This window comes from Chlamydotis macqueenii, chromosome 8, assembly GCF_036417535.1.
Source record: "Chlamydotis macqueenii isolate bChlMac1 chromosome 8, bChlMac1.mat, whole genome shotgun sequence".
In the NCBI taxonomy this organism is placed as follows: domain Eukaryota; kingdom Metazoa; phylum Chordata; class Aves; order Otidiformes; family Otididae; genus Chlamydotis; species Chlamydotis macqueenii.
This window is the reverse complement of record NC_141563.1, coordinates 27,422,238-27,446,205: the sequence shown is the minus strand read 5'-3', so window position 1 is coordinate 27,446,205 and position 23,968 is coordinate 27,422,238. Positions and strand designations below refer to the sequence as shown.

Genomic DNA, 23,968 nt, shown 5'->3' with positions numbered 1-23,968 from the left:
CTAGAGATGCTCAGATCATTGTAGCAACATATCCTAGAAAACGTTTAAACATTAAACCTTTTAAAAAATACTTCACCTCCTCTGGTCCATACACAGATGTAAGCATTAAGTTTCACGCCATCTTCAATACCCTGCAGAGGTTTAGAAGCGCTCCCTGGCACTCTGAGCCTTCAGTTCCAGGGCCTTGTTCCATACGTGGTCCTCCCTCTCTCTCTCACGGACGCACTCACACTCTAATTTAATATTAGATCTTGGCTGGGCATACAAACCACAGGCGCACAGGAGAAAAGGGACTTTTCACCAGCAGGGATGGCAGATCTCCAGAATGTTCAAAAGGGGCCGGAAGCCCACCCCAACCCACCCGCCCCAACTCCTATTAACTCCAACAAATTGTTTATTGCACAACAGAAGAAAAATGTTGCCCCTCTCTCCCAGCCAAGCCTTTCCATGTGTGCTGCATGCACAGGTTCTCTCCTCCCCCCCCCGCCGGGGAGCCAGCTTTATACCCAGGGAAAGGTAACAGAAGCGATTATTACACACACTATCCCACAGCTCCTCGCTTGTTAAAAAAAACAAGAGTCTCTTTTGTGCCCGAAATAAAAGGAGATACCTTAATTAGAACAATGCAGGTTGGTGAGCATTAAACACTGAGCCCAGCTGCTGTATGCCATTAAATTCATAAAAAAGGAGGGGGGAAGGAGGGCAGTCTTAACGAGATTACACACATTGACTTTGATCAAGACACAAAAGCACCAAGGCGTTCCAGGGTTTTTATTGCTGTCTTCGGGCTACATTTTAATGGTTACATTAGAAACATGCGAACGCAGGCTGGGAGATTTTTTTTTGAGACGGGAGAGGGAGTGCAAGCATGCCTTGTGAAAAGGCCTGGTTTAATAAATTGGGGGCTGCAGGGAGAGGCTAGGACTGGGGAACACATGAGTAGCCACTTATTAATTGCTTCCCCTATGCAAGTGCCAAGTCCTAACACGATGTCTTGCTGGACTATTCCTATCCCGCCCGCCTGGTCGGCAGAAGAGCCGTTTGCGGATTCCACGCAGGCAGCTCCATCCCCACCTTCCCCATCCATGGATACCTAGGAGGAGATGACTCCCCCTCTGCAAGGGTAAATGCTAACCCCTGAGCACCCAGAGTGGGGTTCCCCAGCTCTCGTGAGCAGCTGTGATTGCTGTACATGAAACAAAGGGGCCTAACTTAAGACTGAAGTTGAACTAAGTTGCTGCTGAGCCTAAGAACAGTCTGAAATTGGTGCCACAGACTTAGAAGATGACTTGAGGCTGCTGGGAAGAGGAGGGGACAAAGACTTCAGAGTAAAGAAAATGAAAAAGAAATTAGTGTTTTATCCTCTCCTTGTAGCACTGCTGCAGGACAAAATTACTCTTCGCTTAGCAAAGGTGGTAGAGCACACATTCATCCAAACACCTCACAGCTACGTACCACATATGTGTCTTTTATAACATGCTGCTAAAATGTTTACAAAAGCTTGTATAATCTAAATAGTGACGGGGTGTAGCTGAAGAGCTATAAAATACAGCCCAAGGGATAGCCAAGTTATTGAGTTGCTATTAGTACTCAAGCCCACAGGCACTTCATCGTCCTGGTAACTTTTCTTGGACAAGACTTTTAAAAGGCAGGATTTAAAGGAGCATGATTGGCTTAATCGTAATTCCAAGCACACAACGTGTTCTATAAAGCAGATTTTGTAATGCCTTACAGGAATAGTTTTTAGGAGTGGCATTCCCTTATATTTTTTGCAACCCAACACTGTATCATCTTGCTAACAGGAGAACTAGAAAGCATAACTGACTATTTTCCACTCCCCAACCTGAGCAAAATGAAAGCTTGACAATCAGCTGCACAGGGGATGCGAAAGGCTGATTATAAAGCCCACAGTTTTAACACAGGAAAGGAAAACACTTTATTTAATAACACCTTAATTTTAACCTGATGTCCTTTAATACATGTACAAATTACTACTGCACTGGGTCACCTATTCAATGTTCAGGGTAGTCCTCAATCTTCCAAACAGAATGGCATACGCTTGAAAACTGCACAGTGCTATTTCAAATAATTTGAAAAATATAGACTCATATTCATAAAAGCTCCCTTCCATATCATCTATCCTGAAGATGATTCCCTTTGCTTCAGGGGAATATTAGGTTTCTCAGAAGCTACCCATTCCATGAAATCTCAGTGGATTTGGCCTCCATTCTCACAGCTTTACCTCTCTGCATGGATGCCCCACAGGAAATTACTGTAAGGCAAGGTTGTTCCTGGCACAGAGCTGTTACAAGAGCAACGGCTGTCCCAACAGCAGCAGAGGAGCAAGCAAGGGGCAGGACTGCACTTTGGTGATGACGACTCAAACGAAACTCACTCAAGTCAAAGCTAGAGTGGGGTGTTAAAACAGCAAAGCTTGGGAAGTTCGCATGCACAGCACTCAGATTGTTTAAAATAGAGCAGAAAGCACCTTTCCCCCTGGTCATTTAAATAAAGTATCCCAGAAGAGAGGAAAAAGTCTATAAATCAAGAAGAAAGTAGCCAAGAGCCTCACCAGAGTCCGCAGCCAGCATTCTTCACAGTGCACATGCCAGCACTGAATGGAAGTCAGGGGCATTGTGTAGGAGTCCTGAGGAGAAGAAGCAAATAGGTTATTTCTACAGCAAGGATCCACTGATTCTTTGCTCCCAACCCCATCACAACGCCTTTCTTTGTGGGTAACATTGCCTTCTATTTTGTATGACAAAAAAAAAGTTTGTGTGCTATGTAAGTTTGTATTTTTGTAATGTTTGTGCAGCAGAAGCTGAAAGTCTCCTGCAGTTCATTTTTCTGGCTTCCCAGAACTCCTGTTGGAAGCCTGTAATCCACTCAAGTGGTGACCTGGCTCAGCACAGTTATCGCAAGAGCATCTGAAGTTGCTGTGGCCACCAGCCATTATTCTCATCAGGAAGGTCACCAGATTGTACAAAAATCAGTGACAGGGTAAGATTAACCCTTATCACAACTCTTAGGTCTGCAGGAACAGCTTAACTACATCCCAAGAATGCTGCTGCTATTTCAGCAGACATGCCTTCTCTTGAGTATCTTCTATCATTGCTAATAAACTCCGGAAATCAGCACCAAGCTGTCGTCCCTTCTGTGGGATGAGAGGTGGGGACTGCACTCCCACACCTACAAGTTGTGAGCTGGGAGAGAGCACACCATGCATCAAGCTGAAGTTGCAGAGGAAGCCCTCCGCCAAGCAGAATTTTTTCCTGCTATCCGCAAAATAAAAACCTAACAGGAGATGCAAAGTTATGCAGGTTCAGACCATCAGAGGGAGCTGCTGCCCTTCTTTAGGAAGTGCACAGCATCACCACCACAGAGCAAGCACGACATCGACAACTTTTAAACGCTCAGGCAACATTCCCGTCTCAAATCATGCAGTGGGTCTCAGATCACAGATTCTGCTCTCTCCTATACATGTAAATCTGCACATGCAGGAAGAGGACACTGGCATTGGAAGTTTTTTATAGAAAGGCTGAAAGTCTTCTGAAGTTGGGGCTTTATTGCCCCGATACAGATGGACAGCTACAAATACCAGCTGAACAATGTAATGTATACAAAAATTTCAATTGCTAATAAGACCTAGCACCTTCATTTAGAAGGCTAACTGGTGTATAGACACAAAGATGAGTTCCCCCCACTCCATCCCAAAAAAGAAAAAAAAGCTTCTCCCCTCCTCAGCAAAGATACCAAGGCATTTCTGATTCATTACCGCAAGTGGAGTGCTACTCACCATGCAAATGAGACATTTATAGCGGTCCCCACGGGAAAGCTGCCTTTCTAACTCACGGACACGAGCCTTTAACGCTTCAAATGTTGTCACTGCAGAATCTTCTGTAATTCTGCAAAAGATGATGGAGAGTGAGCATCACTGAGCACATATGATTGCTAAGATTTCAGGGAAAAAAGGATCCCACAACAGGTACTGCACAGAAAATGGCAACATTTGAACTAACACATCCAACTTGTGGTGAAGAAGAGTTCCTGAAAAGCCCAGTATGAATTCTTTGAGGTATCCTATGAAACACTTCCAAACACAGCACCACAGAACACAACGGGGCTCGGGTTGCCAATTTCATACAAAGCAAGTTTCCGCAAGACATGGACATTTGAAAACCAGATTTGTTGGGTTTTTTTTTTCTTTTTTTTTTTTTTTCCTGCCTCTTTTCTTGTCTCCCTTAAGAGATTCCTTAGGACCAAATGCTTTGGACAAAGTTCTACATGTTGCTCTAAAGCTGGTGAGATAACTTTCTGTGGGCAATAGGAGCTGCTCCTCCCCTTAGAGGACAGAGATCTTTGCTGACCATCGACCTTGTGAAACACAAAATCAGCTCATTACACAGGATCAACACAATGCTTTCACATTAAAGAAACTCTTAGCTTGTTGGGTTCTAATACTGAAAACAAGGAGAAACCAAAAGCAACGGACACTGTGCCAACAGGGTGGCTATAAAAGCAGCTTTACAATCTCTGCTTTCCCATTTCCTAGGGTCATTTTTGATGGGCAGCATTATCTCTTTTGTCACAGAGGCACTGTGCTGAGGGCAGGCAAGTGTATTTTCATGGTTCTGCGAGGCTGCTGAAAAGAGCAACTTGCCAACCCAAAAGCACAGACAGACAGCAATGCCTAGCAAATGAGATGCAGGGAGCATTACAGACAAGGATGTGTCACTCCGGCATGCTGCAAAATTCGATTTCTACACAGTGCAGACGCAGGGAAGGGCCCTCAAACATTCCCCAGAAAAGGTTTAGAGTACTGCATTGACATTAAGGCTTTCATTCTTGCGGAAAAAAACCCAACAAACCAACAACACAAACCAGCAATTTTCATGTATGCCTGTGAATTTCAGGCCTGTCCAAACAGACCAGCTCAGAAGAACTTGAAGAGCATGTCGCTGCTAGAAGCTGCATCAATCACAACAGAACCCACAGTGGCAACCAACTGTTCTACCTTTTTAGGGGATGATTCATCAACAGGTGGCTAAAACATGGATCTAGGGGAATTACTACAACCAGCCAAGAGAGCTGCAATCTCAGCACTGCCGCTGCATGCACACGCTCTCTCCTTTGTTCATCAGCCACTTGTTGCCAGTACGCAGGGAAGGACCAGAGGTATCTCCCACAAGGTGATTCTGCTGGCCGTTCCCAAGGCTCTGGAAACAGAGCTAGTCAAAAAGATCTTGAGTGATTTTTCTAATTATGACACTTCAGAAGGAACTGGAGCCGCAGGAGCGCAGATGGTTAAGTACCAGTGTTATAAAGCTCCTCCAACTTCACTCCTACCTTTGTACAGATCAGACACTCTCTGCACGAGCTAACCAAGGAGAGACCTCCATCAGAAGGAGATTCATGGCAAATGACAGTTACTAGGAAATGGTAAAAAATTCAAACTGCAAAAAAGGCAAGGAAATACACGTCCTTGTCCTGTGATAGCCTAGTGGGTGAGGACTGCCTGGGGATAGGGACACTGTGGATTCAAGACTCCGTATCAATAAATATTCTTTGAAGTAAAATGAAAGAGCTTCAGTGGGAGACAGCGCTTGCAGCTGTGAAACACCCACTTGCTCCTATTCACTGGTATAAATTATCATCATATCCCAGCTTGGGTTCTCACCCTCAAGGAAGAGTTGTCAGTGTTTTCAAAGAAAGTCTAAAAAGGTGTTAGTTTTGTCCAACGAAGAAACAGAATTATTTATTTATAGCTCGAAGATTCTTGTGGGATGAGAAAATAGTTTCCCTTCCAGTCTAGCCCATGAACAAGCTGATGCTGAATGAAGGCTGCAGTTGAACTTGACTTTCTAGAATCCATTTCTCCTTCCTGCACACGTGAGGGCACTGGAGGTGTAAAGGCAGATATCTGGCTCCCTCCCAAAGTGTGTGGCAAGCAGAAACTTAACCCTTGCTGATTTTTCCAATTACTATCTGTGGAGATATCCATCCTCCTCTGAAGGACAGGTGACTCAGCAAGGAAAGGGAAAAGTGGAATCCTTGAGCAGATCCAAGCAAAGGCCAATTCACCTCGTGTCCCACTGCATTAACAGTCAAAGCTTGAGAAGAAAAAATTTGCCACTGCAACAACCAGAGGAGATAGAAAATGGCTTGTTTATAGAAGTCTGAATGGCTGACCCCCATCGGCCAATTTCGGAAAGTCTCTGAGATAATCGCATCTGTCCAGTAATAAACGAATGAATCAGAAAAGGAGGCTGAATAGAGGTATAAGCAATAATGCTCAGAGGCTGCCTGATACAATGGCCAATCAATAGGAGGGCTGTAGATCAGGGTGCTAGTTAGCTGGAAAATTACCGCACCGCTGCGTGCGTCACGCTGTAGGGATCCTGGACAATCAATGTGGGAGGTATTGATTTAGTTATTATCACTTCATACGCTCCAGACATTGTTAAATATACATTTATTAACAAGACTGGGGTGCATTGGTAAGAGAGGGAGCTTTAGCCACTGCAATATCTCCCAGCCCTGATCAAAGCTCAGCTGTGACAGATTTTAAACTCCATGTTCTCCCTGCCAAGTGAGCTCTCAGGACAAATCCTGACGCACAGCATAATGCCAAAGATGCAGCTCCTATCTCACAAGAGACAGATTTTGGCCACAAGCAAGTATTTTGCACTTAAGATTTCAGGAAAGCCTCCCGGAGCAGCAGCAACCAGGGACGTGGCGGCCAAGGGTCAACCCAAAGTGAGCGATAATTGCATGGTTGCTTCCGAAAAGCCAGAGGAAATGAGGTCAAGGGAAATAGGGAGAACATTAGTAAATAAAGGAAACTGGAACTACCTCCAGGGATGGAATAAAGACGAGAGTCACTTCCCATGTGTCTGGCTCCCATGGTGGCCAGCACACTTGGGACACATGCCATTCCATTTAGTGACATTTTACCGTCAACCTGCTGCTTGTATCCTAAAGATAAGCATCGCTTAGGAGCAACTCTTCCTGCAGCAGCAATCTTGGGAACTCCCTCAGGCTTCCCTCTTGCGTGCACACCTCGTGTACGCTTGCCTGGACATAGCTGGGAGCAGCTGTACAGTATTTTTACAGGGTATTGCCAGGGTGGAGCGAGGGTCAGAAAGCCAAGCTCCATGGATGGGGCAAGGCTGTGTACAAGTTACCTTGCCAAGGGAGGCAGAGGGAATTACATGGAAGAAGGAACTGGCTTCCACAGCCCTGCTCTCCCCACTTCGCCTTGACCTCATGGTGGATGTAGGAGGACTCTTTTAACAATTTTGCGCCTCAGCGCTCTGATTTGACGTGTTTGGATAATGTCATTTTTCAGCCTCCAGAGAGACCCGCTGAGCACAACCGCTGCCAAGAGCAATGCCTCGAGCCCCGGCGCTGGTGCTTCTCCAGCCACGCAGGTGCGAGTGGCCTCGTTTGATACCCGCACTGTCCTCCCTGGCTGTGGAGGTATCAAGAGGGCGCATTCACGTTCTGCTCACTGTGGACCTACATCACCACAAACATGGGAGCCTGAGCAACAGCGTTTACACAAAAGCACAAAGGTGAAGGGAAGGCTCCCTGCGGAGGAAGCTAGCCTGCACTTCTCTCTGAACTTTGTGGTGAACTCTTCAACAACTTGGCAGCCACAGTTGAGGATGCTGGGTACTGGGGAGCAAGTCTATGAGACCGGGCAGAGAGTATGTGACCATTTCCAGTCTTTGTGCCCAATGCATGTTTTTCTACCGTTCATAGCATTTTCCCCTGTGCACTGAAAATAAGAACAATTTTTCTTCCTCTGAGCAAATCCTTTCTTTGTTCAGGTAAAAGGCCAGAAGACAGGCACAAAAATACCATGGAAGAGGAAAAAGGACCTATCTGTAGCTTTGAGCTGTTCCTCAGCAATCACCTCCTGGGAAATCTCCCCTGGGAACTGGCGGCAAGAAAACTTTACCCCAAACACTGGTTATTTGTCAAACATTAGCATGCATGTGATCTTTGTTTCTCCAAATTAAATCGAGCAATTCCTACCCGCTGTCCCAGTGGGCAATCACAAGCAATTCCGTTAATTAAATTATCTCTGATTCTGCAGCTCTGGAATCTCTCAATTGACTAAGTCTGTGCTTTATCATCAACAAAATACTGGACCAAAAAGGAAACAAAAAATGCTGATGTCAAAGTGTTTGGCTTCAGTTAACCCTTCCCAGCTGGATATAAAGGGCTGCTCAAGAATGTTGGACTGGAACGAGCCCAAGAGCAAGAGCCTCGTACCAGAGATACCAGTGGCAGCTGTTCACTTCTGTTTCCTTCCCATTGTACAGAAAAACAAAAAAATATCACTGCATCCAGCATCCTGCCTATTTGAGAGCCACAGAAAGATGCAAACTAAGAGCTGCTGAAGAGGCAGAAAAACACCTCAAAGATCAGTCAACCCCTGTGAATACTGCATCCTCCCCTTACCCAGATTTCACTTGATGTACCTCGCTGTTGAGGAGTCTCCATAAAACATTCCCCTCTGGTTTATTTCAACTGGATATAAATTTTCCTTTCTTCATAAACAGCCACACTGTACACAGCATTCCATAAATTTTTACAATTCCACTGTTTGTATGTACCTTGTAAAAAACGCTTAGCACTGATTAAATGCACCACCAATAAAATTTCATGGGCTACTTTTGACACTCGATATTCTGACCTTCCTCTCTCTTCCTCATACATTTACGTTTGTTTTCATATGCCTGTAAACATAGAGCGGCAGAGCGGAAAATGTACAGTATCACTGACAAACTCAAGAGTGATGTCTTTATTTTTAAACAAAGCCTTTACCTTCCCTTGTCCGAGGCGGAGAGCCTGATCCCAGCAGAACATACATGCCATCTCCCTGCACCAGGGGCAGAGGTCAGGTCGCTAGCAGCTTACAGATCATAAATACTAGAAACGGGCTGGTCGATGCTTTGAAGACGGAGTTAAGCTAAAGTAAGATTCCAGGAGCAAAGAAACTGCTCCTGGGCATATCCAAACACGGCCACAGATGACAATTAACGTAATCACTACTATGCTGCAGAAGAGAAAGCCTACTGCAGCCCTCGCTTTGCGGGGCACAAATCTTAAAGACTTGATAAAAGGACACAAAAAATGACCCCAACATCAGTGCACCATCATTTAATTGCAAGCCTTCTCTCATAGCCCATTCACATTTGGGTGAGATGGCAACGTTTTCAGAGAAGAGACCATGTTTTATTAGCCTGCAACACGCTGTGCAGAGCTGCTGTGACACTGGTAGCTGTCTTGGATCTCACTCATACATTGTCTTCTACACAACTCCCTTGCTCTCTGAGTTTCACACACTAACTGAAAACAACCCTAAGTTTTCCGGGACAAGAACTGCTTTTTTTTTTACATCTAGTGAAAGAATCCACCTTCTCTTTCGATTTATCAAGAATCACCTGCAGCAAGTGCTGCAGCTAATAACACAGGGAGCTTATTTTGGCAGATGTGGAAGAGCAATACTGAAGTTAGTGGGAGCTACACGGATACAAAGCCCTTTTGCACTTACTGTAGTGTAAGAACATAACATAAAGCTGAAAAAAAAAGTTTGTTACTAACAAGCAAAACATTTAAATTGTTAAGTAAGTTTTTAAAAAGAAAAGTCACGGGTGGCTTTTAAAGGAAACAGACAGAGCTCAAGCATTTTCAATATCTCAAGTCTCTGAAAGAACTCCAGTGTCAGGCACTGGTGGTAGACTGACTGCAAACCACCCCAGAATATGCAGGCTACCGGACTGGCACGATGCACTGCGGTTTTATTTTACTAGATGAGCTGGTTATGGCAGAAGGGGCCAGATCCCTAGCAGCAGCAAACTGCCCAGCAAAGCTGTCTGCAGTAGAGCCGTGTCAAATCACACCAAGTGAAGTTTAGACCCTCGGTCTGTGAGAATGCCAGTGCTAAAAGCAAATCTTCTGGCAAGACACCAATGTTTTAGAAGTTGGCTTCTCCTTTATTTAACTAAAAATCTCATTTATTGGGTTTATTTGTTTTTAGACTAACCTCCTTTAAAAAGGTTGACTTATAATCCTGTAAAACATTGTCACATGTATTGAGGAAATTGGCAAGGATGCTAATTTATTGTCCTCTAGGAAAAAAAAGCCCTCTTTCCTTGATTAATGTATGTTTTTGTATTGTAAGATATTAAAGAATGTTGCTTCACCTGTAATTATAGAGAATAGTTTATTCTGGCAAAGTGCCCTGGCTTCTGGTTGCCAAGTTATGAATAATGCAATGTTCCCCATTCTAATTTCCGTGTTCTAAGTTGTGAATTTGGAGCGGGGTGCATGCAAGGGCACATACACACGATGCTGAGGCACTCTCAGTCACGAGCGCCTCTATTTTATACTTGCTTGCACAACTTGTTAATACCAGCAGCTGCTTGCCAAATTCAGAGTTTGCTTCTGACTAATTTCATCTTGATGCAAACCAAAAATGTTGTCTCTTTTTTTCCCCACAGAGGAATTATTTCTCTTACACTTGCATGCACCATCGCAATACCACTGAGGGAAGCTTACTGCTGCAAGAAGGCGTTTTAAGCCGCATTTAGTAGGGACTTGGGTAAAGATTCCCCGAAGAATTTAATGACAGGAGAATTCATTATGCTTTCATATCTTCTCCGCCTCCATAACACAGAATCCAACAATGTCTTTACAGAACCGGCAAGTAAATTCAGGCGCTGGCTCTTTCTCTCTCTCTTTTTTTTGGCCCGTGTTTCGCTAGGACACATGTGCCCGGCCCCAATCAAAACAGAGACAGATGGCACCGCTGATCATTCAGAATGGAAGGAGCCTCGGAGTCAGCATGTTTAGATGCATTTGTAGGGCTACGCAGTATCCGCTGGCCACTGGGACTGATTTAAAAAGGCGGCTAGTGAAAGTCTGAGCTTGCGCCAAAATTTTAAATGTGCCATTTGAGCAATTATGGTTCAACATGAAAGCTGGGAGAAAGAATGCATGGGTCATTCTGATTTCGATTTAGAGACTATGTCCCCTGTTCCAAAGAGAAAATAAATACAATCCCATTGCTTTATTGGAGCCATTTTGGCGATAAAGGAAAAAGCCATGCTACGGAAGCGTGTTTTGCTGCAGCAAGGCTTTGTCGAGGCAGCACAGGCTGCGTTAGAAAATGATTCTCTAAAGAAAGTTCCTAAACAGAAATAATTGCACATCTAATGTGTTAATATCTCAGTTCACTTTTCAAAGATATCTTTCATCTTGGTGATCCTAACTGTATTCCTAACAGATCTGTGAAGGGGCATCGTGGTCTCTATCTTAATACAAGCTAGGGCCATAAAAGGCAGGCAGTGGGAATGGAAAATGCAGCTCCTCTCCCTGCTGAGTCACAGCAGTTAGAGGTTCCAGCCTACTGAAACTTGCCCCTATCCACAAGTAAACATCTCTGGATTATGACCAAGCTCCATGTACAGCTAGGTAGGTATATTTTTCTACTGGAAGACTTACAGTAGCTGTAACCTGTCATCCTACTGTGGCCTGGAGGTGGTCTGGGAGTATTAGTAGCTTTGGTTGGACGATCACAAAATTATAAAATATCCCTGAAGTGAAAGAGGAATAGCAAATTCCTAGGGCTGAAAGGTGTTCAGAAGGTTGGACGTGCAGCCAAGTCTTGCGGCCAACCTCTGTGCACAATGAAATGCCTTCTACTCCCATGGCTTGCATCCAAACGGCCGAAATAAACAGGAAATATCTATGTTACTACAGCAGCACTTGGATTCATCTGCAGCCTTTTAAGGGTTTTACCGTGGAGGTGATATACTTTCCAGAACTTCCATTCATGATCGCTGATTGGAGGCACACAAGGGCAGTGCGATAACACATCCTCCAGACAGCTTCCTACAACTGCCGCTGCTGCCCTAGAACTTTTACACTGTTGCTGTTTCCTTTACGGGGAAATAAAGGATTGGAATTAGCATCATTTAAGGTAATCATGCCTTCAAAAAGAAACACGAGGCTATTAAAGGAGGCCATGGCACATTAGTATCGCATAACCAATTGTGGTCTCAGAGCTTGAAGAGGAAACCAGCAACGTGGAGGAAGGACAGGTCATGAGCAGGCTATTTGAGGGAAAAGCAGGAACGCTTATGCAACTGAGTGGGAAACAGCAGCTTTTCGCGGACAGAAAGCGTCAAAAAGGAAGAAAGAAGAAGTGAATGGAGAAATACGATAAAACACCTGCAGTGGTGGGGAGTAAGGTCAGGACAAGTATTGAAATTGAAGTGAGGGCAAAAAATCAACATGGATATTAAACTACATTAATTACATTACTTGCTATTACACTGCTTCTGTGAAGGCAGTGCTCGGTTCTGTGCTACAGAGGTGAAGAAGACATGAAAGTGCAGCGAATTCTTCTGCCATTAAATTCTTCAGGAAATCTTTACCAAGCCCCAACTAAATGTGGCTTAAAACTCCCTCTTGCAGCAGTAAGCTCCCCTCAGTGGCATTGCAACTGTGCATGCAAGTGTAAGAGAAATAAATACAGACTCTATCGTTGTCTCAGACATGGTTCAGTGAGAAGTAATACAAACTGGGGTTTTTTTTTGGTACTACTTCATATTTATACTTACTAACTATATATTAAGAAATGCATAAACTACCAAGAGCTGTAATTACAATCATCCTGTTGTCATACAGCAGCTTGCACAGCACAAACACTTACTGAGTCCTGCCACAACAGTCAGTAAGTGCCAAAGAAAGCAGCAGTCTGCTAACGCCAGCACGCAGCCAGCCTGTGCAGCCAGGGCTGCCCTTCAACAGATGCACGGGAACGACAGCAAACTGGCAGCCGATGGGGCACAACATGATCCCTTTTCTGCTCTTCAAAGGAACATTTCCATCCAAACAGGGAACGCAGCCTACGTAAAAAATAATTGTTACTTTTCTCTTGAGAGCATCTGGGCACCGTACAAACATTTCCTAACAAAAAAATAAATCAGTCCCTGCCTCTTAATTCTTGCAGCGTAGGTAAGGGATGTGAATAAACAGTTACATCCTCAAAACATTTTCAGAAAGAACACAGCAGGATCTACAATGCTCCATCAGAGACATTGTTAAACACAACAGGCTAATTTTAGGATGAGTCCTCTCTCTGACAAGCTGCTCACACATCTAAGTGCAGAATTCGTCTGCTAGAAGGCAGCTCTTTGTGTTTTATAAGCTAAAGTTTCTCTTACCTATGGAATAACTCCAATATTTCACAAGGAATCATCATCCATCTAACTGAAGTACCCTCTAACGGACCATCAGCCTCATATCCCCTTTGAAATAGCACAGCTGAGCACTTGCTGGGCCACGATTTATTTTTTACCTTCTAAGACATCTTGCTAACTCTATAGCTCAATAGTGACAGTCGAATTTCACACTGCGATAGCCCCCCATCGATTTTTCACTCCCAGGAAGCAACTCCACAAATTAAAGTTAACAGCATTTCTGAAACTAAGAAAAAAGAGAAAAGAAAAAAAAGAAAAGAAGGGGTAGGCAAAGAGACATGAAGGTCAAGATGCTTAAACCACACCTCCAACATAGGATTAAAATTCCTTCCTGGGGTTTTGACCCGTTATGGGACAGGGATGCTACTGCCCCCAAAGCCAGCAGCCACCCTGGGTTTGCAGCCACATCAGCTCTGAAACATCACAGGTTCAACAGAAGGAAGAGCTCCTCCCTATACGAAGATGTCAAATACGTATCTATAGAAAACTGCCCCAAAGCATAAGAATTAGACCAAATCTGGGGACAGAGCTGCACTAGACAGAGATGCCACCTTCCCCCCAGGTGGAAGGTGTACAGTCAGACTGCCTTGCTGAGCTTCGTTAACCGCTAGCCTGTGATGAACCATGACACTGATACAATTCAGCTGGCACAGTGGTAATAATGTCTGAGACCATCATTGGCACTCACAATTTCTACCAAACAGTTAAAAGAAGGAGCAGAATAAAGAAATGCAGTCCAGCGGTCTGCTCTCCACCGCCACAACCTAGAGGATGAAGTAACGCCAAAGTCTCACTTCATAAAGAAATGGAGCATCTACCAATGCACCCCTCCAAGGCTGAACACCAGCATACATTACAAGCACATATTACACACTCCTGAATTACTGAAAGGAAGGACTGAAACCTAATAAAGATAAAAATCTAGACACAAGCAGCACTCAGCCCAGCAGTGTTTTCTCAGCCTGGCTTTGACAACCTCAGGCTTCAGTTCAGCCTCCTGGACCTTCTCTCAAGTTTACATGGGCTGATCTAAGACCGGACCCACCAGGAGCATCATGTGCTCTCTTAGCAGAGCACGAAAGGCTAAGTTAATTTATGACTCAAGTTAATTTTTTAATTCTGTCTTTGCTATACGACATTCTTATCTCCCACCAAAGCCTGTTAATGGTGAGACACTATGGAGAAGGGCTGGGGAGCGCTTATCCTCTGGTGTGAATTCGCAACAGCTTTTGTTTCCCTCTGACACACCAGCTTAAGCATTGCTCCTTCCCTTTCAGGCCTCTGCTAATCCTCTGGCTTCACACTCACTCTGCTCCCGTCTCGATCCGTCTGCCTGGGAGCAGGGTCCCTGCGACAGACGCTGCCACTTCCCCGACTGCTCTCACACGCTTGACTCTGCACGCGGACCCCGATCTAAACTTTGCTTAATTTTAGCTGATGCTCCTTCCTGTGCTGCTGCACCAGAGCCCCTCTGGAGCCGATGCATCCGGAACAGCTGGATTGGGAAGAAGTAAGGTGGGGGGAAGGGGAGGAAAGAGGAGACCAGAAAAATAAAACAAATACAATTGCTTTTTGTCTCTAAACCCCTCTTTTTAACTCAACAAGTGTCTCATCCAATGAAGCACGATGAACATGAAGTGTTATATAAAGAAGATAATTATAAAGGGATTTAATGCTTGGCAGGCTCGTATCGCAAGGTTTATAGCGGAGGTAGCATACTCACTGAAACAGCCTTGTGTCCAGGTTTGCAATTATGCGGGCAGCGTGGCTGGGGCCAAGTGGAATCAGAAACAAGATTTGTTTTACAAAAAAAAAGAAGCACAGCCCCCTTCCCAAAGGATGGAAGCTTCAGTCCCACCTCCTTCCACTTCTGTCCCATCCCTGATTAATGATGTTGTCTGCCTGATTTATGACTCACCCCAACAGATTAGAGTTTCTCTCTTCAACCTCCCCCTCCTTTTCACCCCCCCCCCCCAAGAATGCACAGCCACACTCTGCTGGAAATATTAGAGAATTATTAAATAAACATTCATACGTCATGTCTCTTCCCATACTGAGCTCATCGTAGTCAACGCTCAGCGGACGGGCCCTGTTTGCTTTGGGGCTGACACCAAACAGCTGGAGTGATTCATGGAGAGGCTGGCTACAATGCTCTGTGCCATATATCATGCTCGCAGCGCTCCCTGCCCCGGCGGAGATAAACTGATCAACCACAACGGGCTGGAATGAATTTATGACAACACAAAATTGAGGAAAACAAATGGGAGGTGACCCAGTGGGCCACTAACCCAGACTCTCTTGCTGGCCTGCAATCTAGTCTGGTGGCAGAAAGCAAAATTGAACACTGGCACTCTGAATTAAGATGCTGGCTTTTAACCCCGGGGAACCTTGGTTTCAAAATGGCACCAGACCCTTGCAGGCAGCTTGCTGGGAGGGAGGAGGAAGACTGTTTGCAGGGAAGGTGCTTTTTGCTGCTCTCTGTGCGCAATGGTGCTTTGGCTGAGAGCACAGCGTTGGCAGAGAAGTCGAGGACGATGCGCGGGCAATTAGGGCCTGGCTGCTCTCTCCAAGCAAAGCTGCATCTTGAGTAGAGGTAAAGGAGCGTCACACCGGCTGAGCTCTGCCCATCTGATGAAGATCCCAGCCACTGCTCACAATGCAGCTGAGGTCAACCTGCCCAAGCTACTGACGGCCTGGTACGGCACAAGGAGTGAGGCACAGACTTGCCCTAAACCCCACGCAGTTGTTCTACATGCAAGAGACTCTTCCATGAAAGCCCAAGTTCAGACTAAATTAACTTGCTCAAGCAAAGAGCGTCAGCTGTGTGCCAAAAGCAGGATCGCTTGCTGTACTGTATTAACAGATTAAAAACCAAACAAACCCACCCACACCACTCTCCTGGCCTAGGTTTATTTTTGGAAGAGGGGAGGGGGAAAGAACGTCATTCTTACGAGAGAAGGATCGATAGGTGGATCACTGCTAACTCTATTAGCCGCTGCGCTAAATGGAGAGCACGGCTGACACAGGTGGTAAGCCATGTGCTTCTGGACACTTTTAAAAATGCTAATCAGACGCTACACAGGGTTTAACATGCCAATCAATAACGCTCAGATTTAAAGGCAAAAATTAAAGTTACAAACAATGGAGTAAAGTGATGCTGCCAAAAACTTCCTGTAAGTGCCACCCAAAACAAGAAAAATGAAACCAATTTAGCTCCAGATTAAGAAACAGGAACTAGAGATGAATCAATTTAGCCTGTTGGGCTGGGTCGCCATATATCACGGCTCAGCAGTGGAGTGGGAAGCAGCCAGACAGTGTGAAACCCTTCCCCCTCCTTTTATGTAGGCTTCTAGCTCTGATCCCTGTTATCAATTAATTTAACAGAACCCCTCTACACAGAAAAGCACACAGAGCATTGAGACTCCTTAAATGGCAGGACAGAAACTATTTATCACGCACAAATCTCAAAGGAAAGAAGGAGAGGGGAAAAAAAAAAACCAGCTAGGAATTCTTGACCTGAAATATCATCTTGTTTTCTGAACCTTAAGCGCCTTAAATAAAAAGCTTTCCCTGCTACTTTCAAAAAATCAACATTATTGGACAGACTCAGCAAGACACTTAAGGCTTTTTGTGTAATTTTTTCTCAGGCTTTGCTGACTTTTCACACCTTTTGCAGAACCGAAGCTTTGGCGGGGCAAGCTTATTGCAGAGCAAGGTGTGTGTGCACACACGCGATGCGCACACACACATACGTGCTCCCCCCGCTTCACAGCAGCGTTAGCACAAGCATTGTTTGGAAAGGATTCTGGGATCCTTCAAAAGGTGCTAGCTAAAGCCTCTTTGATCAGATTATTAAAGCTATGTCAATTTTATCACTTGAGCTCAAGTGTTCTGGAAAATGTCAAATCCTTTCAGCTCCTGCAGTTTAAAGATTTTCAATAGGAGTGGATCTGGGAGGGTGGGGGGTGCTGGGCTGACAGGCAGGAGGCCCAAACGGAAGCCAAGCAGCAGCTGAGACAGAGGGTGACAGATTAGGGCAGAAGGGATGAGTCTCTGCCACCAAGACAGCATGCAACGGTTGGCTCACTCTAAGGACAAAGCTGCTTCTGCACTGACCTGCAAGCTCCCAAACTCAGTGGTCCTTGGCCAAAGTTTGCTCACTGAGAAGCATCGAACAGCAGACAGCTCACGTTTGGGATATGCTAATAAAGAGCCTTGTAAAAAGGAAAGTGCCGAGACAGCAAAGCAGTGTTGAAGTTTCCTCTGCAGCAGGGAGTTTCCCCAGTTAACCCCTGACTGCGAACATGCGCTTTGCCAGGCTGCCTGAACTGTCAGAGATCCTGAAATGCGCCAGGGACACGACCTCTCAAGTCAGGATCAGGGGCAGGAGGAGAACAAACTACATGAAAAAAAAACAACTTTCTGTAAAGTCAGTTTAACGCTACTGCCAGATTTTTTCCTCATCTCAAATTATCAATGGATCTCATCCCCAAAATGTAAATATAATCTGTTTAAAACCGACAACTACCTCGTTGCTTCCACCTCATTCAAGTTGTTTTGTCTCTCACTTGATCTTGGGGCAACATTTTATGTCAGGCAATAATCAACTTAAAACACTGCCCCATCCCAATTAATGCAGTCCATGGCAGCAGTGAAGAGCCTGTACTTTTAGGCTTGGATTGTCAAATCTGCCTGAGCAGCAAGTCAGCCTAGCAGCGTGTGGAAGGAGGCTGAAGATAGAGGTCACTACTGAGATGCCCAGTGCAAATAAAACCATTTGTTTCTATCCTGGACTAGGCTGCAGGATATCCAGCAAGCAGAAAGGGACAGAAAATGAAATGGTCAAGAGCCCCTGCACTACTGTACATTCAAACACTGGGACTTAAACTTCTAAACCAACTGGAAGGGCTGCAGGTAAAAAACTCAGCAACTGAGACATTATTTCCATTAGCAAACATACAAAGGTGAAATCTGGATCTTAAGGGAAAATAAATTCTCTCAGTGAGACTTCTGCCAAGTTACGGGGCTGCTGAGATTCCCTTTGGCTAGACAGATGGAGGGTGAAACATGCAAGTACCATGGAGAAAACAGAATAGAGACAGTGTGAAGGACTGCCCTCAAAACCCAAGATGCAATAATAAGGTAACTTCTCCAGTAAAAGCAGGATCCCATGATACGCTGAGAGCAGAAATCTTGCAGGGGTAATAAAAATTTCAAAGTACAGCTTGACAAGCCAATTGCTTTTGTCAGGTTAAAGTAGGTTTGAATCTTCACCTTTCATCCAAAGTCCCAGCTCTAGTCTAGGCTGTTATGCACCACATAACATATCTGAAAACCCACCATAACTAGAACAGGATGAAAAGCACAGCTATATCTATTTACGTATTTTAAAAAAAAAAGCAATTTGCAGTGGAGACACCCTTTGGAAGCTCTGCTCAATTCCTTGTGACTGGGTATATGCCCACACAGATATCTGGGGGAAAACTCCCCATGGGCCCTCCGTGGACACAGCAGCGGCAAGTCAGGACACCAACAGCTCCAAGTCCAGGCTTCAGTTGGGGCACAACTCATCTTCTCAGTGGTAAAAGCTTCAAATATGCCTACTCTCAGATTAGCAGTGCTTCTGGAAACACCAGATGGGACACTGCGGTTCCTCAAAACAAGAAAAATGAAAGTTATCCAACTTTATACTCACTTTTCAATGTCACTGTTCTTACAGGTCTTCTGCATGGTCTCCTGTTTACTGCTTTCACCATTACTCGTTGAGGGCATTTCTGTTGAGGGAAGAATGGACAAATTAATAAAAGAACATTTGATCACTGCAATGAAACAGCCTAAGCAAGTTACAGTTTCAGAAGCAGAGAACCCCGATGAGTCATTTTCATGCCAATTCTCGGAAAGAGAGAGAAGAGACTAATGCTACGTGTCCCTGTCTGGCAGGGAGGCCCTCTCTCTGGACAGCACACTTCCGTGATTTGGGGCTGAAGATACAACCCCTACTCTCTCCCCACTTCATACTGACTGACCCTCACAGATGTACCAGTTGTTTTAAGCCAGGATTTAATTCAGAAAGGTTTGATGTGGCTGCCATGCCAAAGTGTACTTCTAGAAAGGTGGGTCCGGAGCAAATCCACCCAGCCCAGATCCTGCTCTCAGCTTCTCCCTTTTTCTGAGACCCCTCAGACACAGAGAGGAAGACAAAGATATGCCAGGTAACTAGTACAAAAGAACAGTCTGCTGACAGCTCTCCTAGTACTAGCAGTCCCATGGCTGCTCCCAGCACTGGACGGGGTGTGAGACACCAGTTAGCGATGAACCAGATGAACTGTCCTGGGGCCAGTCCCTGGGCTGTAGCTTCAGCATTGTGGCTTCAGGTAAACGGTATGAAGAAAACAGCTCATAGCCAAGTGGCATCAGGGCTCCTTCCCCATCACCTCTGTGGCTGTAGTTACTGAAGCTGAACACACCTACAAGCAAGTGCTCCTACACCACAGAAAATAATCATGATTGCCTATCCCACAGAAGAGAATGCCTATGATAGATATCCTATGTTCCCCATTTAATCATCATGCCCTTGGCAAAACTGGTTCTACCCACCCCTCCTCCCACTGGCAAGCAGTTATGACTTGTAGGTGCTTTCAAGGCTGGGAATCAAATGCCCAAAGCATTACAACAACAGAACAGGGAACAAAATCATTGGGACAAGTCTCTTCAGGTCGCTGAGCTTCAGTTCCCTTCCTAAGGGAGCTGGAACAGCACTGCCCAGCTCCGGAAATGGATTTGGCATCTACAGCTGGAAAGCGCCAGGTTTTATTATTCTCATATTTCCACTAGGCTGCTGCTTACACTTCCAGTGCTTCTGGCATTAAATAAAAAAATCCAGCAGTCGAATGGGTTTAACACCCAACCCTGCTTAATGCTATGAGCTTTCAAACACTGCATGCAAAGGTACAATTTTACATTCACTCGTTTGCTCTGGAGTCTCAACTACAGCTCATGAAGTAGGACAGATTCTCGAGTTGCCACTCTAAAGGTGCAGGTTTCAGAGCTGCAGGCTTTTCTTGCCATACAGAGGCCAGCAAGGACAAGACCTACCCAACAGATTATGATACAAGTCTCTAGTATAATCTTTTAAAGGGAAGATGATAAGAAAGCAGTTGCAAAAAACCCAAGCAACAGGTGCCTGTGTAGCTTAAACCCCCAGCAGCTGACCATCACCCCCCTATAGTCAAGCTCTGATGGCTCCCTCTGTGACACAGCAGTTTGTGTTTTAGTGACGTGACAGCAAGTCAATCCAACCCCTGTCTTATCACCACACCAGTTCAGATTGCATTTTTGGGAACTCCCCTGGCTGCCACTGACTACAGTTAATTGTGCTGCAAAGTTTCAAAAAAACAGTGTGATTGTACAAGCATACGTATCTGCTGGTATCGTGCAAGAGCACTGCTAACTACCATTTGCCTAATTACTGGCCATCAGAAGATACGCAACATCTGTCTGCCCTCCTGTAGCACAGAGAGGAATAATTTACAAGTTTAACACTCACCGTCGCTGGCCCATTTAGAAAACTCCGGTGTTATTCGAGTACTGGGTGTGCCACCACTAAAAGAGAAAAGGGCAGAATGCTAAAGGTTGAACATGGAAAATTTTACTGCTCAGGAAAAGCTACCCCTTCCCCCCTCCACTTCTCTCTCAATACTTCTATCTAGTTTAGGCTTCAAAATGTGAGCGGTTGGCCTGCTGCAGGAAGTGTTTCTGTGCTAGTTCACATTTCCACCAGTGTTCTCCCAACCTGCACTTCTAGCTGAGACCTCTGCTGAATAACATGGGGGTTGTGATGCTGACTGAAGGCTTGGGATTCAAACCGCACCTGTAACCTAAGGCTCATTTTCGAATACACAGTTTCAAAGATGAAAACCTTACTCATGAACAGAAATCCTCTGTGTTGCAATAGCTTCTCCCTTTAAGAATAACTTTACACCTTCATAAGCCTAATCTTTTCCATCTTCCCATTTGAAGAATAGCAGCACTGAAGTACAGACAACTCCTAACCCTGTCCGTTCTCCTGCAAGCCAGTAACAGAGATCTTAAGTGAAAGGAATCTTCTGAGCAGGCTGCACACTTGTGACTGCATAACATTTTAGCTCTATGAGCTAAGACAGTTGCACTCAAAAGGTAATGCAGGCTCATGCTTCAGGGCATCCCTACTGCTATCCTACTGCTTTTCTACAGACACTTGCCAGAATTTCAAAGTGCTTTTACGAGCAACATCACCTCTCCTGTTTTAGAGATAGGCAAACAAGTCCACAAGATACGCAAGTACGTTGCCCAAACTGCAAAACAATGCGTTAGGTGTAAGTCACATGAAGGAACTTGGTCTCCTGGCCTCAGGTCCTCAGCCGTTTCACCAAGGACTAAGTGTCCACAACCAGTGATAAGGGATACCCTGATATCCTCCTGCTGCAATATCACTTTCCTGGCTTGAAGGAGCTTCAGCATCTTTGAAGCTCTGCCTGTGGACTAGCATGGTTAACAAAATATTGAATGGGTCAATGGTTTGGATCCAGTGCGGCAAATGCCACTTTTCTATGGAGTGGAACCTAATTTTGAACTCGTGTTTGTGACAGGCTAAACAGTAAGAAAACTTCATTTCACTGCTCTATCAATCACTTCAACCTTGACCTCACAGGATCACTCAGTGAAAAAGATAGAGGGGTAATTTAAGCCCTGTTTTATGCAGGCCAGAGGGCTTAGAAAGCAATCCTAGCTCCCTGTTAAGACTCATTTTATTTGCCTGAAATGCTTCCCCAAGTGCCCTGAATGTTGGCTGCCTACAGTCTCCATATACATATGTGGGCAGAGCACAGATCCTGCCCAACTCCAGAGCCAAATGGAGGAGGAGTAGTTGGTGTACCCCACAACACATAACGGGATGCAATTAAATCATACCCTGAGTGCCAGAGTTCTCATGTGCTGAATAAGATTCAGATGGCATCAGGTTATACTACTACTAAGAGGCCACATTTCATTGTGAAGCAACATGATGCATGAGGCCTTAGTACAGCACAGTCTCCCATCGCCAGAATTCACCTTCTGGCACTGTCCGGGCAGCAGGACAGTTAAGGGAGGGAGGCACAGAGGCTTTATGAGGCTGCAAAGGTAGAATGGAGACCCACCCATCACACTATGCTTCTTTCTAAGTCTCTCTTGTTGCGATCCTTGCACTCAAGTGAACAGTTTTTTTCTCTGCAAACTGAGATTCCCCAAAAGTAACGAAAGCAAATTAGAAAGGCACTGTACTTACTTTAAAACAGCACCTCGGAGCGCCTCCCTCTCTTTGGCTTCACCTGGTTCTTCCCCAGTGCAAGGGATAACGTCTGCCTCCGTGTACCTGAGCACAAGGGGTTAAGGAACATACAGCCTTGCTGCAGACAGTAGAAAGGCCCAACCATCTCAGGTTGGGACACTATCTGGGATACAGAACAAATTAATTTCAACTGCGAATACCTCAAAAGAAGAGGGGCTGGTATTCATGGAGGGGCTTGCTTTTAAATTCTGGATGAAAGTTTTGTTTTAAGTGGAAAGAAACAGGAAAGCCTTTTGACAGCAACATGATGCCACAGCCTCTTAGAAGAAGAAAACCAATTTCTCAACCTCTGCAAGCCTACCTTGCACAATTCCACTATTTCTCTTTGAAGTACAGAGATCTTTACCAGCTAAGGGTTGGGGCTTCAGTCTTAAAGGCCAGTACAGATTTCAATAAAAGCTAATTCTATAGTTATACATTCCCCCTCATCACAGCTAAGTCAATGTCTGCCTAATACCTTTGCAGGAATTCTTCCTGCATGGCTGTACAGTTGCGGCAGGGCAGAACTCTACTGACAGCTCTCCCAGAGCCACGTCCGAAGAGCCTGGCTCCCAGACGGAGAAGTTCCCCAAACCTGCCCTTAATGATAGTTCTGCCCATTAACTGTCTAATGAAAGGGAAAAAACCCAGTCTCTCAGAGTGGCAGATAAATAGAGCTTGAAATGGCTACTGCACCAAACCCCTGAAAACAAAGGAGTGTCTTGTGGAAAATAAACTCAATTCCTACCCATGAAGCAGGAAAAGCTATCCATATGGAAGAAACCTGGGTGGAGACAAGAGATTGCTTACGAAATAGAACAGAGAAATGCTAGTGTTGATCTCCTGCAATGTTTCATACAGACTTCACCAACTGGGTTTGCTGCATCAACAGAACGCTCTCACAGGCAGCAACTAGGAGGGAATTCCTCCTAGTTCAAATAACGTGGGAGCTGGGGGGAAGGCAGTGCCATTTCCAGTAGGGCTGGACAGAGATCATCCACCACCAGACCAGGGCAGTGCTGTATGAAAGCTGGCTGAAGATAAAACTCCAAGTTCCCTCTCAGTAAGAGCCTTTCAAAAACGATACTGTGGTTTCCCGTATTCAAGTGTGTCGTCCCCATCCACATCGAGGTCAGCGTCACTGTCTGGATTCTCCTTGCCGCTGCACATGATAAATCCAGAACCTGGAAGAAAATAAAACAAGTGGATGAGCGTTTGAATGGGTTATGAAGTGAAGCAGATCTCCTAAGGGTGATGGGACAGCACCAGTCCGCAGGCTGTCCTTTACTCTTAATAGCTTCACAAAAGTACCATCTCTAAATACTGCAAAAGGACAATTTTT

General features: G+C 45.1%; 1 protein-coding gene across 5 annotated transcripts in view; it reads right to left on the bottom strand.

Annotated features, from left to right (window-relative positions):
- Window positions 1-23,968, bottom strand: part of RNF220 (ring finger protein 220) — a 223,874-nt gene that overhangs the window by 9,003 nt on the left and 190,903 nt on the right. For all 5 annotated transcript variants that reach the window (XM_086753315.1, XM_086753318.1, XM_086753317.1 and 2 more), the window contains 6 exons: window positions 23,714-23,810; window positions 22,585-22,671; window positions 20,827-20,882; window positions 18,976-19,054; window positions 3,797-3,905; window positions 2,573-2,647 (listed from right to left, as the gene is read on the bottom strand). In XM_086753315.1, coding sequence (XP_086609441.1) covers window positions 2,573-2,647; window positions 3,797-3,905; window positions 18,976-19,054; window positions 20,827-20,882; window positions 22,585-22,671; window positions 23,714-23,810 — 503 coding nt within the window. The remainder of the gene's footprint in view (window positions 1-2,572; window positions 2,648-3,796; window positions 3,906-18,975; window positions 19,055-20,826; window positions 20,883-22,584; window positions 22,672-23,713; window positions 23,811-23,968) is intronic.